The following is a 17,992-nucleotide window of genomic DNA, read 5'->3' on the forward strand; positions in this document are numbered from 1 at the left end:
TTTTTTTTTCTTAATTGCACATTTTTTCTCATGGACATTGTTTTAACCACAGTGTAGATTTTACTCTTCTACATAACTTTCTATTTTTTTGTACAGTACAGCAGGTTGTCAAATTGAATTGGGAGCTTTTTGCAGCTCTAATCAAATCTAATTTTTGCTGCTCTTTTGATTAACGTGCGTAAAGGTTGTTAGTATGGTCAGCTATATGCTGATTTGTTAAAAACACAGTCTTTTGCTCAAGACATTCTGTTCATTGAGCAGGGGCAGAAGTCATTCGTGTTTATAGTACCACAGAGAATCTTCCCAAAATGAATGTTGTTAGGGCGTCAAGCTGTTAAGGTCAAATTTGTCTACAGTCTTGAAAATGGGGGTTATGAGTCATGATCTCTCTCTCTCCGCCTCTGTCTCTGTCTCTGTTTACTTCTCCCCTTCTTGCTGTGACTCTTTCCTCTTTTTCTATCTCAACCTCTCTTGTGTTGCAGAATCTGTCTTCCCTGCCAGGTGTCGTTCTTTTTCAATGGTCACTCAGGCGATATTTTGACACAATCTGCCTTTTGTCTCTCCCTCTCTTTCTCCTTCTCTCTGTGCCTGTCTCTCTCTTCCTTTCTCTGTATGTGTTTCTTTGCGCCTCTCTGCCTGTCTCTGATGTGCCGGTGTCTCTTTCTCTCTCACTCTCCCTCCCTCTCTCTCCCTGTCTCTCTCTCCCCCTCTCTACCTCCCCTAATCTACCTGTGCAGTAACAACTCTGCCCCACAGATGCCCCTCTCTCTGCGCCTGTTTCTCTCCTCTTTGCGCCTGTCTCTCCCTCCCTCTCCCTCTCTGTGCCTGTCTCTCCAAACCTCCATCTCCCTCCTTCTATGTGTCTCTTCCTTTTCTCTCTCCATCTTTCTCCTTCTCTCTCCTTCCCCTAATCTCACCATGCAATAGCCACTCTGTCCCAGATGCCCCTCTCTCTGCCTGTCTCTCTCTCCCTCCATCTCCCTCCGTCTTGCTGTTCCTGGGTCCCCCCCCCCCCCCCTCTCTCTCTCTGTGGCTGTCTCTCCTCCCTCCTCCTCTCTCCCTCTCTTTGGGCCTGTGACTCTCTACCTCTCTCCCTCTGTCTGTCTCTGCCTGTCTCTCCCTCCCTCCTCCTCTCTCCCTCCCCTAATCTCCCTGTGCAGTAGCCACTCTGCCCCCCAGATGCCCCTCTCTCTATGCTCTGAGGGCAGGAAACACTGCTCTCCCTGGGCGCTGTGTTTAAAATAGAAGCTGTCAGACATCAGCCTCAGCGGAGGTCTATATCTGTCCCGAGCAGGAGTCAGGCATCAAACCCCCACTGTTTCCTCAAAGGAGGGAAGCTGCTCTGAAGGCAGAAATATAGCGTACGCTGTCCCACGCTTCCCGGCTTCCCCTCAGCCACGGGCTTTGTCACCACGCAGACCTTCCTTTAGCCCCCTGCTCACAATGCACGACAGCTCACGCCATTAGCGGTGATTACATGCAGAAGCCATTGACGATTCCGTACAGGGCGATCGATGAATGTGATCACGATCGGGAATGGAACACAGTGGGACATGGAGCACTCTTGTGATAATTTTCTCGGGCGGGCTTGTTTTAAAAGAAGTCTCAAACTGAGTTATAGCTGCAAGGATAAAAATAGTAATTATGAAGTCTGTAGGGGTTAGCACTTGTCCAGGGATGTGAGAATACAAATTAGCAGTGGTAGCTGTAGCAGTAGCTGTTTTTTTAATCTTACCAATTGATATAGAAGGGTTAAGATATCATGTCTACCCTGTCCTCACAACACTGAGTGTGTGTGTGTGTGTGTGTGTGTGTGTGTGTGTATCTGTATGTGTGTGTGTGTGTATCTGTATGTGTGTGAGTGTGTGTGTGTGTGTGTGTGTATGTATCTGTATGTGTGTGAGTGTGTGTGTGTGTGTGTGTGTGTGTGTATCTGTGTGTGTGTGAGTGTGTGTGTGTGTGTGTGTGTGTGTATCTGTATGTGTGTGAGTGTGTGTGTGTGTGAGTGTGAGTGTGTGTGTGTGTGTATCTGTATGTGTGTGAGTGTGTGTGTGTGTGTGTATCTGTGTTTGTGTGTGTGGTATGTGTGTCCTCTTTGTGAGTGGAGCACCCTGTGTGGTGAAGGAGGACAGCCAGTTCTTTTGTCAATGAGCTTCTGTATGAGATAGCCATTGAGATCATCCGGGCATTAACAAACAACACAGCGACAAACAAAAGCTACACCCCTCCCCTGTATTCCTCCTGTCCTTTGTGAATGCCCTGAATGCCAATCTCTGTGCTTAATCTGACCTCTTGCACGGCGTGTTTTTATAAATTGTGTGCAAATGACCACATTTACAAATGAGGAATGACTGCATTTGCGCAGTACCCGAGGAAAGGTTACCAAAACAGGCGTGCAGGATCACTGTCACTTCAATATGCATATCGGTGGAGGTTGTTTGATTTGATCTTGAGTGCCTGGTTAAATTTGCTGCTGCTCCCGGTTTATTTAAACCACAGTTTTAGCTGCAAGCCACCAGAGACCATTGTTAGGATGGGAAGGGCTGTTCACTCTACCCGAGGATGAAGCGCATATTTTTGTTTCCCTTTGGGAGGGGGGAGTTTAGTCAGGGAGTATTTTGCAGTTGTTGTTGTTGTTGTTTTTTTTCTGCGGGATTGATCACCTTTTGTCCGCTATTTTACGGGTGAAGAGCGATCGGGAACAGGACATTCCAGACAGGCAGACCGATCGCAGACCGTTGGATGGGTGATGCATTCGCACTGATGAAACACAGGCTGCAGTCAGAGCAGACTGCCGTTTGAAGCACTGGAGAGGCAGGGGAGACAGGCTGCGGATGAGCACCTCTGATGCCCCCCCCCCCCCCCAAAAAAAACCCCTCCTCCCCTTCTGTGAAATAGAAAAGACAAATCCACAGGATGCTACCCAATCAATAAGCCCAGTCCAGTGTCACCAGGCAACAGGAGAGAATCTTTGGCATAGCGGGACACACGACAATCTGCCACCAATGCCAGTCTGAAAGCCCGTTGAACGAGGGGACCTCAGCGCACCCTAAAAATGCCGCAAGGAGCAGGACAAGGGGGTTAAGTGGCAGAGCATGAGACAAAGAGACAAATTAGAGGAAGAGAAATGAGGCTCACAGAACCAGGGTCTGTTTCACAGTAGCGTCAGTCACGTCACTCTGAGGGAAAATCCACCCTCCACTTGTGAATATATGCATGACCCGTGGTGTGAGTGTCAGTTTGGCCCCAAGAATAACCTCCTCTGCAGCCACAGAGTCTGTGAGGTCCGGGAGAGGACAGGACAGTGCAGACGCTCTTAGAGTTTAAGGACTCCAGTCTAAGACACATTAGTTTAATCCCGGGCTAATCAGTCTTGGTCGTGGAAACTCAGAGTGTCTGCAGGCCCATATTCCTAGCAGGCTCCTAACCGCTTCATGCAACCAATCACTGTCCTCACTTAGCCATTTCGCCTTTCCTCCCCTGTTCTGAGGGAGTAAGTGGTGTATGAAGGTATTGAAGGTGGCACTGTGGCATAGTGATATAGAGCAGAGCTTGTAACCTTGTAACAGAGCTTGTTGCTGGTTTGATTCCCCACAGGGGCACTGCTGTTGGACCCTTGGTACTTGGTACTTGATACTTGGTACTTAACCCAGAATTGCCTCAGTAAATATCCATGTAAAAACTTTAACCCATGTAAATCGCTCTGGGTAAGAACGTCTGCTAAAGGGTAATAATGTAATGTGTTTGGGGTCTAACTGGCTTGCAGGTCAAGGTTGAAATGGTTCATCACTAATAAACTGGATTGCAGTCAACCTCCATTCTCTACTCTCCACAGACACACCAAAAAAATCTCATCGGATGGCATCAATAACAATTCAGAATGCCAGAGGTTACTATCAGCTGGGTGTGGGGTGTTTGTGAGAAACCTTGCGACCACATTGCCACTCCTCTGTTAAATGGAGACACAAGTAAGGTGCAAGACAAGCGAAAAACATGCATGGGAACATGAAAGGAAGTGAAACCACAAGCTCATGAGCGCCTAGGAGCACCTACGAGCACCTAGGACTGTGCTCCGGAAGCCGGGTAACACATGTGCAGATGAGAATTCGAATATTTTCATCGGGGCGTGAACATCCTGGAAAATTGTTTGTTTGGATAGATTCTTCCCCTAGATGCTGACCCTGGATCAGCTTAAACCTTTTTTCACCTAAATGTTGGGTTTAGGATTTAGGGCAACAAAAACTCATCCTGGATGGACTGTTGGGGGTGGGGAAAAAAGTCTAAGCGGATGGTCTTTGAAAGGCTGAAAATAAACGTTTGGTAAGTCCAACCAAACACTTTTCTTAGGTTTCTTTTTTTGGCAGGCACTTAAATTGGTGAGGGGAGGGTCGCTGAGGAGGGGAGGGTCGCTGACGTGCCGCGTGTTCACACGTGAGCACCGTGCTCTGCCTCGTCTCCATGCCTGAGAGGAAGGGTTGTGGAGAGCCCTCGCCGCGCCTGTGTGTGTGTCTCAGACTGTCTGTGAAGCCCGTAATTGAGTGTGTCCGCCTACCTCTCTGCTGCAGTGGCGGGGGGGAGACAGGGCCCTCTGACATCTTTCTGCTGCATTGCCTCCACTTCCTTCCCACGCAGCCAGACAATGCAGAAGCCCTCTCCCCCCTCTCTCCTCTCCCCCTCTCTCCTCTCTCCCCCCTCTCTCCTCTCTCCTCTCTCCTCTTCCCTCCTCTCCTCTCCCCCCTCTCTCCTCTCTCCCCGCTATCCTCTCTCCTCTCTCTCCTCTCTCCTCTCCCCCCTCTCTCCTCTCTCCCCCCTCTCCTCTCCCCCCTCTCTCCTCTCTCCCCTCTCTCCTCTCCCCCCTCCTCTCTCCCGTCTCCCTTCTCTCCCCTCCATCCTCTCTCTCCCCTCTCCCCCACTCCCCTCTCTCCCCTCCCCCCCTCTTCTCTCTCTCCCCTCTCCCCTCTCCCATCTCTCTACTCTCCCTCTCTCTCCTCTCCCCCCTCCTCTTTTTTCCCTCTCCCCTCTGTCTCCTCTCCCCCTCTCTCCCCTCTCTCTTCTCCCCCCTCTCCTCTCTCAGTATTACTTGCATTTTTTTGTCCCCATCTTCCTCCTCCTCTGTTTCTTTTAATGCAGCAGAGATCAGATACAAATAACTCTGCATGTGAGAGTGGTGGAGCCGCAGAGGCTAATATAGATATTATAGTAACCACCCAGAGGAAACAATGTCATTATTAAAGGTGATCTACTGTAACTCCTCAATGCTTATGTGGCAAAGGTACATTTTGTACCGAAAATCACATAACACCTAATATTCTACTCCACGAAACAGTGAATTGCAAATGAGCACTAGAAATGTGTTTGCTGTGGGCTCTGTGTTTATTTGAAGGGGTATCTGTGTGTGTGTGTGTGTGCACCCGTGTGTGCCCGTGTATGTGTGTATGCATGGTGTGGAGGGTGGGGGGTTGGGATGTGTTGCCATGGTTCCCCTTGGAAAAGTACTTTATTAGTATACCATAGAGTAGAAGAGCAGCAAGGATTCTGTTTGGAGGGGGTACTGCAGTGTGTGTGAACTGACACACCCATTTTTTGTATCTTGTTTTTTTACAGGAAGTGGTAGTGACATGCTTTGTTAGTTACCGTTGTTCCAGGAAGTGATAAATTGTGGTTTCCGGGTGAAAGCAGGTTATTGAAATTCTGTATCTTTTTTCTCAGTGCACATTCTTATTCCACAGATTAGTTTGTCATGTTGAAGTGTATTTTATTCTTACAAACTGGACAGACAGCCTTGACAGTCAAAACATAGTGACAGTCTTCAGCTTGATTGCCCACATTTGCAGTAACTTACAGCATATGATATGAATACATACATTGACATGTACAAAAATGGCAAAAGTAGCAGTAACGATAACAGTAGATTTATTTACCCATAATGCATTTATCATACGTGGATTTACGCTTATTTGTGCAAATGGTATGAATATAATCCAGGCTTCAGTCTAGTAGAAGCATGCTACACTATTAATAAATACGTACGATCGTGGTGTCTGTAAGGTTATGTCATTTGGAAAGTGTATCTCCAGCTCCAGCTGCTTATCGCAGGTGCTAAACTTAACTTAAGAAGAAAGAAGACCAAGAAAATAGCACATGCATTAAGCTTGATCTGTCTTTTTTGTGGCCTTTCCGCAATTCAAGCGTGGACTGTACTGCTGTTGATATATCATCATGGATCTGGCCTTTTAATTGGAAGGCTGCAGGTTCAGGTCCTGGTTTGTGAACTGCTGTCGTACTCCTGATTTTAATCCTGATTTACCACAGTAAATACTAAACTGTATAAATCGATAATATGTAAAACTATAATGTATGCACCTTTCTTACATAAATGATGTCATAATAAGGTAAAGAGATCCACACTGAGGAGCTCCAATCAAAAGCTGGAAAAGGTGCCAAAAAATGCAGCAATGCTACCTCCAAAACTCTACAAGACTATGCTTAACGTGTAACTTTTGAGAGGCAGACATGTGGCCTTGGTGGTTGGTGGCAAAACGTGTGATATCTGAAGCCCACATCTATAACAAGTATTCCTTTGTGTAAAAAGCATTCTATTTAAGTCAGCGAAGTGGCAATGGAATGGCTTTTCTCTGCCCAGTCAATTGGAATCCGAACTACTTTTTCTTGGCTGAAGTCTTTTTTTTTCTCTGAACAATAAAAGACATGCCTTTTATAGAATTGATACTTCATCATGCATTGACAAAAGACTGACAGACTATTGCGATAAAAAGTGTCTTGATAAAAAGCATGGAAATCAAGTTCCACTGCAGTAACGACTGTCATGTTTTGACATTGCGTGCCCCTCATTTTTAATCACTCTGCTTGGAACTGAGCACCCAGGACATGGCAAAACTATATTGTCATTATTTATAGTGCTGGCATCTGCAACTTAACATCATCAAAAATATGCTGGAGACAATAGTGTATGTGTTTGAAAAGTACAGCGTAATATGTAGTTTCCCCAGTGAGACATGTTGCTCCTAGGATGGAAGAGCTTAGTGTTGAATGCATTCCAAAGTCTTCCTGTTTGTCTGGCTGTACCTGAAATGAAGTAAACCACAAAAGATAACAGAGATCATTGTCATCATCTTGAAAGTATTCAAAATATGCTTCTGCTTCTTGCAGTGTAATCTCCAGACCTTTCCTAGCTTTTGAGATCGTTTTTGTCATCTTTTGTTGGTCGATTCATTGGATGAATTGAATTTCGGAACCGAGAGGATGACATTGCTATACGCTGCTGTGCTGCCCTCCAGAGATAGGATTGTCTAAATGTGAAAGTTGTATGTAAAAAAAAAAAAAAAAAAATGCGTGTGCAAGTCATTGGGGTCACGGTGATGCCAAGGCCATTGGGTAGTGACAGACTTCCTGCCATTTTCAGCTGTCACTCACGGGAGTGAGCGCGGACGCATTTCCCTTGATCTCTTTCCTCTTTGTCATTTCTGCCTTTCTGTGCGCACAGAGAGGGAAGGCGACTGAAGAGCAGAGGCCCAGCAGGAGGGACAGAGAGTCTATCAGAAGAGAAGGGCTGTGGCAGGGGAGAGGTGGAGGACGATGGAGCCCTCGTCCCTGGACCAGTCCGCCACGGTGGACGAGCTGGTGGAGGCCTGCATCCAAGCCTTTGGTGAGTGCTTGAGCAGCAGAGCTGAAATTAGTAGCTTGTGCGAGTCCTGCGTAAAGCCAGTGGGGTAGCGGGTAGCAGAGCGGTTTCAGCAGTGACGTCACTCCCTGAGACTTGGTTAGCTAACTGTCGTTGCCATTGGAGCTAGGGCCAAATTGCCTTTAGCGCAATTGGTAACAACGTCAGCCACGAGAAAACTCTAGTTGTGGGATGAGAACAGGGGTTTGGAGCTCACTCCTGAGGGTGTGAACCGGTTTCACATCCGTTACACTTGCAGTTGCCCCTGACCCCCACCTCAATCTGCATGAGCCTCAGCATGGTGCCAGCCTGCTGCCCACCACCCAAGAAAACCAAACAAAACAAAACTTAAATTGCATACATCTAAGAATATTGCATGGATTATCATTATGATTTATTTTAGCAGGTTTTTTGTTTTTTTGGTGGGGTACTTGTACACGCTTCTGTGTCCCCCATTACTTGGTCAGCGCCCACACTTTGATGTGCAGCGAGCTAGCGTTTGTTCTTCTCTCTCAGACGAAACGGGCACTCTGAAGGACGCCTCACTGGTACGCATGTTCCTCATGATGCATCCCTGGTACCTCCCCTCCACAGACCTCGCCCACAAACTCCTGCTCAAGTATCCTTTGCCGTGAGAGCGGGGCCGACCCGTAACTCCCGCTTCGTGCACAGGTCTGTCACTTGCTCAGCGCAGGCAATGACTTCCTCATTGGCGAGGATCTCACAAATGCATTCCTTGTCAGGGGTGAGAATCACATGCACACCGTGTTTTTTTTTTTTTTACAAAGCCATAGTTTCACTATTCAAAGATTAAAACCTCTGGCAATGGCTGTAAGCATATTTGCACGTTGTAAGCATTGCTGTTCTGGCTGTAACCTTTGCTGTGGGTTTTCACTTGGGCATCTGATAAATTTCAAACCTAGACTGAGTTTTCCTCCAAACTATACTGGCAATCTGACTTACATTGTCCAGATTTCATCTACATCTGCCCCAACCACTGATCCAGGATAAGCTTATCCAGCCTTAATCATAACCCCAACCATTGTGTGACAACTGCAACAGCTTATCCAGGCTCAGTGCAAAGGAGCACCGTTGACCTGCAGCTACAAAAAACTGCTCCCCTGTTCATTAAGATCAGACAGCGGTAAAAGCAGAAACCAGCAATGCTGTGAAAAAGGCGAGAGGACAGATGCGTTCCTCCTTAACAGATCCGCAGATCCCAGGAGGATGGTTGCACTGCCGAGGTCAGGACAAGAATCTGCCACCTGGTCAAGTAAGACGGGATCCCCCAGAATCCAACTCTGTGATATTGCCGCTGTGACTGTGCAAACTTTTGTAAGAATGAACAATGCAGACTCAATACTCTCAGACTCAATTCTCTGTCCGCCCCCCCCCCCCCCCCCCCCCCCCCGCAGGTACTGGATATCTGAGTTTCCGGCTGAGTTCAACCTGAACCCGGAGCTGGCGGAGCAGATAAAGGGCCTGAGGGACCTGCTAACCACCGAGGGCAACGAGCGACAGAGCCGGCTGATAGACGTCGAGAGCGTGTAAGTGACGGCCGGAAATTACCCCCCCCCCCCGTCGAGCGCGGTCCCCTGAGCGCAGTCCCCCGAGTGCGAATGACAGATTGTAGATCCCCTCGAGGGATCGCTCATTCGCGGCGCGGACATCTATAAGCCACGCTTCACCGCCCGTGCTCAGCGCAGCACACAGACTGTTGTCTAACATTCCTGGTGTCGTTTTTGTGATGCTTGGAACCGAAAATGGAGTGATGAAGTGATTGGTTCTGTTTTAGAGTGGAGTGATATTGGATTGGTAGCATTGTGTAAGGGTAAGGCGCAGGACTTGACCACTGTGTAAATGGATAAAATTGTGTTTGCTCTGGATAAGAGCGTCCACTAAATGGCAATAATGATGTAATGAATAATATTTTCACTGACACACAGACCTGCACAGTGATTTTCAGGTTGGTGCTGTCTTTCTGCTGTGAGGGAAAGCCGAGTGTTTAGGTGTCTCTCTTTTAGGCAGCAGTGTAGCATATTGGTAAGGAGCAGGGCTTGTAACTGAAAGGTTGCTGGTTTGATCACCCCCTGGGGCACTGCTGTTGTACTACTGGGCAAGGTACTTCATCCACAATTGGATCAGTAAATATCCAGCTGTATAAATGGATTACATGTAGAAAACTGAAAGCTATGTAAGTAACTCTGGATAAGAGCATCTGCTAAATGACAATAATGTAATGGGCATACTCTCTTTAACACATACAACTGACTGACACAAGCTGAGTGATTAGAAGATTGATAAAAAAGTGTCATTCATTCACTGGCACTGAGATACGAAATGATTAAACCCTGAAAGTGGGGGGCGGAAATCTTAGACAGCAGTAGTGTTTTTGCATCACTGTTTTTTTGGGGACCAGTGATTTTTGAACGAATGCATGGTATCGATGTCTTCAGGCCCTCGTACGAGTGGAAACGACAGGTGACACAGCGAGTCCCGTCTGTCTCCAAAAAGAGGAAGATGTCTCTGCTCTTCGATCACCTGGACGCCTGTGAGCTGGCGGAGCACCTCACCTACCTGGAGTACAAGTCCTTCTGCAAGATCCTGGTGAGAATCACAGCAATGAAGGACCTTGCCTGTCTGTCCCTGTGTGTGTGTGTGTCTGTCTGTTCCTGCTTCCCCTCTTTCTGCCTCTGTGTAATTTAGTGATATGTGTAAATATGCTGGTGTTTCTCTAAGTATGAGTTTGTGTGTGTGTGTGTGTGTGTGTGTGTGTGTGTGTGTATGTGCATTTGTGTATGAATATGTGTGTATATTTGTGAGTATGTGAGTGTGTGTGTGTGTGTGTGTATGTATGTGTGTATTCTGTGTGTGTGAGTGTGTATTCTGTGTGTGTATGTGTGTGTGAGTATGTGTATGTGTATGTATGTGTGTATTCTGTGTGTGTGAGTGTGTATGTGTGTGTGTGTGTGTGTGTGTGTGTGTGTGTGTATGTATGTGTGTGTGAGTGTGTATTCTGTGTGTGTATGTGTGTGTGAGTATGTGTATGTGTGTGAGTGAGTGAGTGAGTGGATGAGCGTGTATCCTCTGGCTGTGTTCTCTGGGTAATAACATGTCCCTCCGGCTGACCCCTGTCTCTCCCTCAGTTCCAGGACTACCACAGCTTTGTGATGCATGGCTGCACTGTGGATAACCCCATCCTGGAGCGTTTCATCACCCTGTTCAACAGCGTGTCGCAGTGGATCCAGCTGATGGTGCTCAGCAAGCCCACCGCCCCCCAGAGAGCCGCCGTCATTTCCCACTTCATCCGGGTGGCGCAGGTCGGTGCGGGCCACACCTCAGTCGGTCTGACCAACCAATCAGCTGAGCAATCAGTACATGTTTCCATCTGTCTGTGTTTCTGTCTGTTTCTCTGCGCTGTGTCTAATCAGTCAATCAACTTATCAGTCAGCCCATGTTTCCGTTTGTCTGTGATGTCTGTCCCATTGTCTGTCTTTCTGTGTGTGTGTGTGTGTGTGTGTGTGGGCAGGTAGAGTCTCGAGCAGCCTGACCATAGTGCACTGTGTCACAGGATCCTGTGGTCTGTCACAGGATGTCGTGTGGTGTCACAGTCTGCCTCCAATCCCCCCCTGAAGCAGAGATGGTCATCAGTATCACGTCTCAGTCACGGGACCTGCCCTCAGATGTTGCAGTGTCCAGCCTCATGCCTCCTCCTCAGCCCTGACAAAGACCAGCTCCTCAGACTCTTGCATCCAAAACGGGCCCTCGGTGATTCACTCCCTGTGAGCGCGGGCGCGGGCTTCACCCTCTTCATGCCAAACGGGCCGCCATTCAAGAGCTGCAGACGCGCACATGTGCTGCTTTCAAAACGAGATAAAAAATGAAAAAAAAAGACGTTTTTAAAATTAAACGGACACCCACTCGCTGAAAAATACATCTCAGTTATCATTTAAAGCATGCATCCATTTGGAATTTGAGTTATTAGGAACATGAACCTCGGTTTTACTGGAAGAAAGTCAATAAGTAGGTGGAAAAGAATGAACTCTTGGGAAAATATAAAGTTAATATAATAATAACAATTTCATGCCCAGCCCAGACAGGGCTATGTAATAAACGCTCATTTCACAGAACTAAAAACTTTCCCAGAGTTGCGTTTTATCCTACCCTAGGTCCCACTTAACAGCAGTTCCTTAGGGCGATGTCAGACGATGTGATACAGGGCCGCTCTCTGTGGTATTGTTTTCCGAATAGAGCATGTCTGTGTTTGTGTGGGTTATCTCAGCCCTCTGACGTTGGCACCCCCATCCCCCAGTGCTTCCCAGGGAACTGCCACCCCCTGCTTCTCTCTTTCCTGTTCCTCGCCCTCACCCCTCCCCTCCTCTCTCCCTCTGTGTCACTTCCTTGTTTGTCCTTTATCTTAATCCTCCCTTGTAAATGACATTTGCTTTATTTCTTTGCGCTTTCTCCAGTCTCATTTACTCTCTTTCTCTCATTTCTCCTCCTCCTCCTCCCCACTTCCCTTTTCTCTCTGTTTCCTGCAGTGATTTGTTTTTGTCTTTGCCTCTATCGTGTTTGTACACCCTCTCCCATCCCTTTCTGCCTCATGCAGTTTTGATCTTCTGCATCCTTGTCTTCTCAAATATCAGTGCCCTCTCCTCACAGCTCTTGTCTAATTATTTACGTAAATAGCCTTTATCCTCAAGGATGCCTTAGTGCATGGCAACTTACATATCTTATGTTTTGTCAGTCGTCTTAGATAGGACCCTGCAGTGGTGCCCCTGAGAAGCACCCTTTAGCTGAGTCGCTTGGGTGATTGTGTAATACTTTGCAGACATTCGCAGAAGCACCTCCAGTAAAAAGCACTACCACAGCATTGCTCTGTCCGAGATGACTGATACGAGCCGGCAAGCCTCAGGTTGCCTGTCCTGTTCCCAAACAAGGACGCCACACTGATAGTTCCCATGATGCATCCCTGTACTGATTCAGATGTCCTCGATCAGCGGATTTGCGCCTGGATCTCTCAGTCAGCATGACCCTCTGTCACTGTATTTTCCTATTCAGGCGGGTTTTTGTAAAACTGCTGTTTGATCAACTTAAAAAAGAATAACCAAGCTTGACAGTTTGAACTCAGGTATAAAAGTGATGGTCTGCTGCCTGTGGGTATAGTCTGCTCTGACTGCTTCTGAAAGGTTGATATTTGGTACAACCCTTCCCTGTGTAGACTGCTTTTATTTGAAAGTATCATCAAACAGGGCACATAGCTTTAGCAGTCTTGTATAGTCCATACACATTCTCTAAGAAGCTCTCAAGGGAGCTTTTCAGCAGTTTGGTGATATGAAAAAGCATATACAAAAACAACCATAACTGTATATAATATGTGTTTGTTTAATGTCACCTTTTTTGCTCTAACAGTTAAATGCACTTAAGAGATTTATCTTTTCCATTAAATGAAAGCCGTAAGTTTCTTTTGTCACTAAGCTGGGATTTGCACATCTTATTCAAATGATGTGGGTTTACTGATGTTCTTCATTAGCTGTGCTTGAATGATAAGCGGTAGAGTGTTCTCGGGAGTAGCATGTGTGCCGACGCTCCGACTGTAGTCCATTCCCGCTGGTTGTAGCGGGACTGTGTGGTTAACAGCGCGACAGCCCCCCAGCAGTCTGCAGAAACAGCTGCAATCACATTGATTTTCCCTGAACGCCGTGCGGGCTGAAGGGCAAACAGTGCCCCTATGGCGTTGCTCACAGAAGGATTCATTACAAGGTTGACGTGATTATTAGAAAAAATATGGCGACGTGTCTATTAATCTCACTTTATGTGGGTTCGGTTATGATTTGTGTGTGTATGTGTGTCTCTGAATGGACTGTTTTTTTTGTCCATCTGCTTGTGTCTATGTCTGTGTCTGCTTGTTGCTGTGAGTTTGCTGGTGTATCTGTCTGTGTCTGCCTGTCAGCTGTTCCTCTGTCTGTGACTCTGGGTGTCATACTGACTGTGTTACCTTTCCTCTGTTTCTATGTGTGATACTGACTTTGTAGTCTCTCTCCTTCATTCCCTCCTCACCCACAACCTTCCTTTTCCTCACTCTCTTCCTCACCGTCTTTCTCTCACTCTCTCCATTTCTTGCCCCCTCTTCATCCTTTCTCTCTCCCCCTCCTCTCTCTCTTATATTCACTGTGCCCATCCTCTCTCTCTCCTCCTTCTCTCTCTCTCTACTCTCCCTCTTTTCTACCCACCCTTTTCTCCCACATCTCCTCTCTCACTGCCTCTCCCTCTCCTCTCTCTCCTCCTCTCTGTCATTCTCTTTCCCTTCTCCCTTCTCTCACTCCATCTCTCCCCTCGCCTCTTCCACTCTCTTCCACTCCCTCTTCTGCACCCCCCACCTTCCTTCTCTCCCTCCCTCTCTCTCACTCCCTCTCCCTCCTCTCTCTCTTGCTCCCTTTCCCTGTCCCCTCTCTGTCTCTCCCCTAATCCCTCCACTTATTCCATCTCCCCCTGTCAACCTGCCCCCCCTCCTCCGTCTCTCCCCTCTCTCACTCCCTCTCCCACCTCCCCTCTCACTCCCTCTCCCTCCTCTCTCTCCCCTGCAGAAACTGCTGCAACTGCAGAACTTTAACACACTGATGGCTGTGGTGGGGGGCCTGAGCAACAGTTCCATCTCCAGACTCAAAGACACGCAGTCGCACATCAGCAGCGAGACGAACAAGGTATCAGCAGCGCTGGATCGCAATCGCCGTCATCACCACCACCACCATCATCATTATCTTCATCATCGCCAGCATAATCCTTTCACTTGTGTTACATCACTGGTTACATGGTTATGCTATCTCTCAGTTTCTTTGGCCTGAAATTCATACTTTAATTTAAAATGTTGATCAATCAATCTGATTGTATTTGTTGTAGCACATTTTACAGGCAAGAATGCCACAAAGTGCTGTACATAGTGCATTTTCCAAAGAGAATCACAAAATAGAAAAACAAAACAGAAAAGCCAGGCTAATTGGGAAAATAAATGGAAAATTGTTCCCTGATGTCAGGAAAGGCAGTCAAAACATTAATCAGACACTAATATGTTACTGTATGTGTTAGCTTAGCAAACATGCTTAGAAGGATCATCCTATAGCCCATTTCCATAATGCGAATAGCGTGCTGTAACGCCTCTTCCATGCTCCTGTCACCCAGGTGTTCAACAACCTGACAGAGCTGGTGACGTCGTGCGGGAACTACAGCCAGTACCGCCGGCGCTTCTCCGAGTGTGTGGGCTTCCGCTTCCCCATCCTCGGGGTCCACCTGAAGGACCTGATCGCCGTGCACGTGGCGCTGCCCGACTGGGCCGACCCGGGGAAGACGCGGGTCAACCTGGTGAAGACCCAGCAGCTCTACGCCATCCTGCAGGAGCTGGCGCTGATCCAGACCACGCCCCCCAGCGTCGACGCCAACACCGATCTGCTCAACCTGCTGACGGTCAGTCCCCCTAGCCGGCCGCCCCCCCCGTCTCGGCCTCGTTTTAACAGCGGGTGGGCGGGGCTGCGAGCGGGAATGTGCACACATCCTCGCGTTTTCACAGGCACAGGGTGGGAAAGGTCAACGCTGCCGCGAATGAGCGCGTATATTCGTGTACTGGCGGGGTTCTCCCAAGCGCACGTTACAGAAGCCAAACACAACATTTTCACTGCGCTGGCTTGCAAAACAAGGGGACCGTGACGTTAGCCGTGACGTTAGCCGTGACGGTACGGCTTCTGTGTAGTAAAAGGCCTTTTACACGTCCAGATGGAAAGCAGCCTAATTCATTATTGGTGAAAACTGAATGAGGCTGCAGGCAAACACAGGCTTTCAGATCAATTGGATGGTGACTTTGAACTATGGTTGAGAGTACAGCAAGAGACACCACTTGAGCAGTAGGGCTAATATTTGTTAAACAGTTCTCATAACAGTTCTCGTAAGAGTTCTCATAACAATCATGCTAAAATGTGGTTTAGAAAATGACTTTATGCACACTGACAGGTTTTACCATCGTATTAATCCGCTTATGGGCATGTCTTAACTGTGCTAACAGATGTATGCAAATCTAGAGACCATGCCTGATAATTTTGTAAAATCTGAGATGAGTAAGTAATTTTACACACATTATGACACTTCCAACAATATCCTTTGTACCCATTCATGGGAACTCAGGAGCCTAATGAGCAGTCTGTGCTCATGCACAGCAAAGAGAATGCATGGGAAAAGCCACCATATTGAATGCGTCCTCAGACATAGAAAGTATTTTAACCACACCTGGGAACTCTGGTCAAAATATGTGCAATCTCTGCACAAAATTGTTCAAGAGTTATGCAAGGAAGAACACAGGAGTAAGGCAAGAAAGAAAAGGACCTTGACAATTGGCTTTCAGCCACTCTGGCTTCAAAGCCTAATTAAAGCCACTGGTGACATGTGTATAAGAGGGAAAGGCTGTCACACAAAGCTAAAGAAAGACATGAACAAAGGCAGGATTTTTCTCTGTAGAAGTCAAAGTCCCGTAGACAATACACCTGTCAGATGGAGGATGATAACCTTTATGGATTTGTGGGGAGGGCAGAAATCACTGCAGTTGTGGGGAAGTTAAACTTCACAAAATCATATTCATATTCTTTGTAACCAACTATAAAAGAAATGTTTAGGTTTATGTTGAAAAGCACAGTGGTACTTTCCACTCATAATTGGTTTGGTTCTGAATGACAAAAGCTCGCCCTTTGTCAGTGGTCTCAAATTTGATAGCAGTAGCTTTCCTAAGTTCTAGCAGAGTCTGTGTTTCTGATGTTGTGAAGCACCTTATAGTCCCTCTCCCTATTGAATAATAAACAAACACATTTTTCAGCTCATTGAAGGGAGGTGTTAAGGAGGTGTTTCTATATTTGGTTGTGATAAAGGTTGTTTTTTTTCCTACGGCAGCCTTCTTTGTTCCGTGTTTGTGTGTGTCCTGAGGGAGAGTGGTTTTGTCAGTACAGTGCTGCCTAACCTTGTCTCAGGTGATACACTGTGCACATCATTAGTGCCAAACAAACTTGTGTCAGTTTTAAGCTTCCGAGTATGTTTGAAAGTGAGATGTTGTTTTAAAATTCGTCCCAGTCGGGAGCCAGTGCAGAATGAATACAGGTACTGTAATGTGCCTCGGGCATTTGACAAATTGAAAAGGGTGACCATGTGGCCTTTTCTTTCCTGGGACCTGTCCAATACAGCAGCTTCATATCACTTTTTCCAGCACATGGACAAACTGACCCAGTTTGGCATCTTCCCATTTCAAGGAGGCAAGGAAGGAGGGAGTTATGATTTGATGATGATTTGGTTTTGATTTTGCCTTGTGAGCTGTTTTCAGGAAACAGAACCAGAAGTAATCATGGTGACAATGTGGTTCTAAGCAGCCAGCGCTTACATACTAAACCATTGTTTGCCGATACTGTCACACTCATCCACTTTCACATCTGCTTTGTTGCTGCTTGCAACCAATAGTCTGGGAAAGGCTTTATTGGCACCAAAGTAGGGATTGGTTTGTGACATGTGAGGTAGGCTGAAGCAATTAAACTGCACTGAAAAGGTCACAAAAGCTTGCCTGCACTTTTAACGATGACCTACAAAGACATTAAAGTTTGGAGAAAAAAGGGCTCTGTCTGTAGCTGACTACTGCCAAATTGTTCATCTGGCAATTTATCTCTGTTATGAGCATGACTAGCCTGTTTCAGTTTTTTTTTTTTAATTCTCAATGCATTACTTAATTTAACAAAGTTAAAATCAATTACTTTAATCAGTGCACGTTTCCCACCGATTGATATTGACTGCAAGTGTTTTATTTAGCAAGGCGAAACGCAGTATGCAGCCGCTCTGAGATTCTCTGAATGTTAGAGGGACATGGGGGGTGCAGTCCAAAACAGGGCATCATCTTACAGGTTTGTGTTCAAGGGCACCTGCACCTGTCCTGCACCTGCCGTTACTCTCATCCTTAGCTGTCAGATTGCAGCTTTAAATTAATTTTTCTGCAAAAAGCTGATAGGTGTGTGGCATTGGCAATTTTAGGGTGCTCAAGCACACCTAAATTTCATCTCAACACCCCTAAATAATAATAATAATAAATTAAATAAATAAATAAATAAATATTATTTTCTGAAATTATCTGACACCACACCTCTGTCACAGTGCCATCAATAGAGGTGAAGGTGTAGATTATTTTTCCCACCATGCTGGATCTGAGCCAAGGTGTGTGTGGGAGTGTGTGGGAGTACGTGGGAGTGGTGGTTAAGGAAGAGGGCTTGTATCCAGGAGGTAGCAGGCTCAGATAAC

At 46.8% G+C, this 17,992-nt stretch overlaps 1 protein-coding gene across 2 annotated transcripts in view; it reads left to right on the forward strand.

The window, feature by feature from the left end:
• LOC118791296 (RAS guanyl-releasing protein 2-like) overlaps positions 1 to 17,992 on the forward strand; it is a 36,312-nt gene that overhangs the window by 8,087 nt on the left and 10,233 nt on the right. For both annotated transcript variants that reach the window (XM_036548604.1, XM_036548605.1), the window contains exons 2-9: positions 7,505 to 7,666; positions 8,198 to 8,300; positions 8,898 to 8,954; positions 9,097 to 9,228; positions 10,138 to 10,288; positions 10,828 to 11,001; positions 14,269 to 14,385; positions 14,861 to 15,142. In XM_036548604.1, coding sequence (XP_036404497.1) covers positions 7,597 to 7,666; positions 8,198 to 8,300; positions 8,898 to 8,954; positions 9,097 to 9,228; positions 10,138 to 10,288; positions 10,828 to 11,001; positions 14,269 to 14,385; positions 14,861 to 15,142 — 1,086 coding nt within the window. In that variant the 5' untranslated portion in view covers positions 7,505 to 7,596. The remainder of the gene's footprint in view (positions 1 to 7,504; positions 7,667 to 8,197; positions 8,301 to 8,897; positions 8,955 to 9,096; positions 9,229 to 10,137; positions 10,289 to 10,827; positions 11,002 to 14,268; positions 14,386 to 14,860; positions 15,143 to 17,992) is intronic.

The sequence above is a fragment of the Megalops cyprinoides genome, chromosome 16, assembly GCF_013368585.1.
Source record: "Megalops cyprinoides isolate fMegCyp1 chromosome 16, fMegCyp1.pri, whole genome shotgun sequence".
Lineage (NCBI taxonomy): Eukaryota > Metazoa > Chordata > Actinopteri > Elopiformes > Megalopidae > Megalops > Megalops cyprinoides.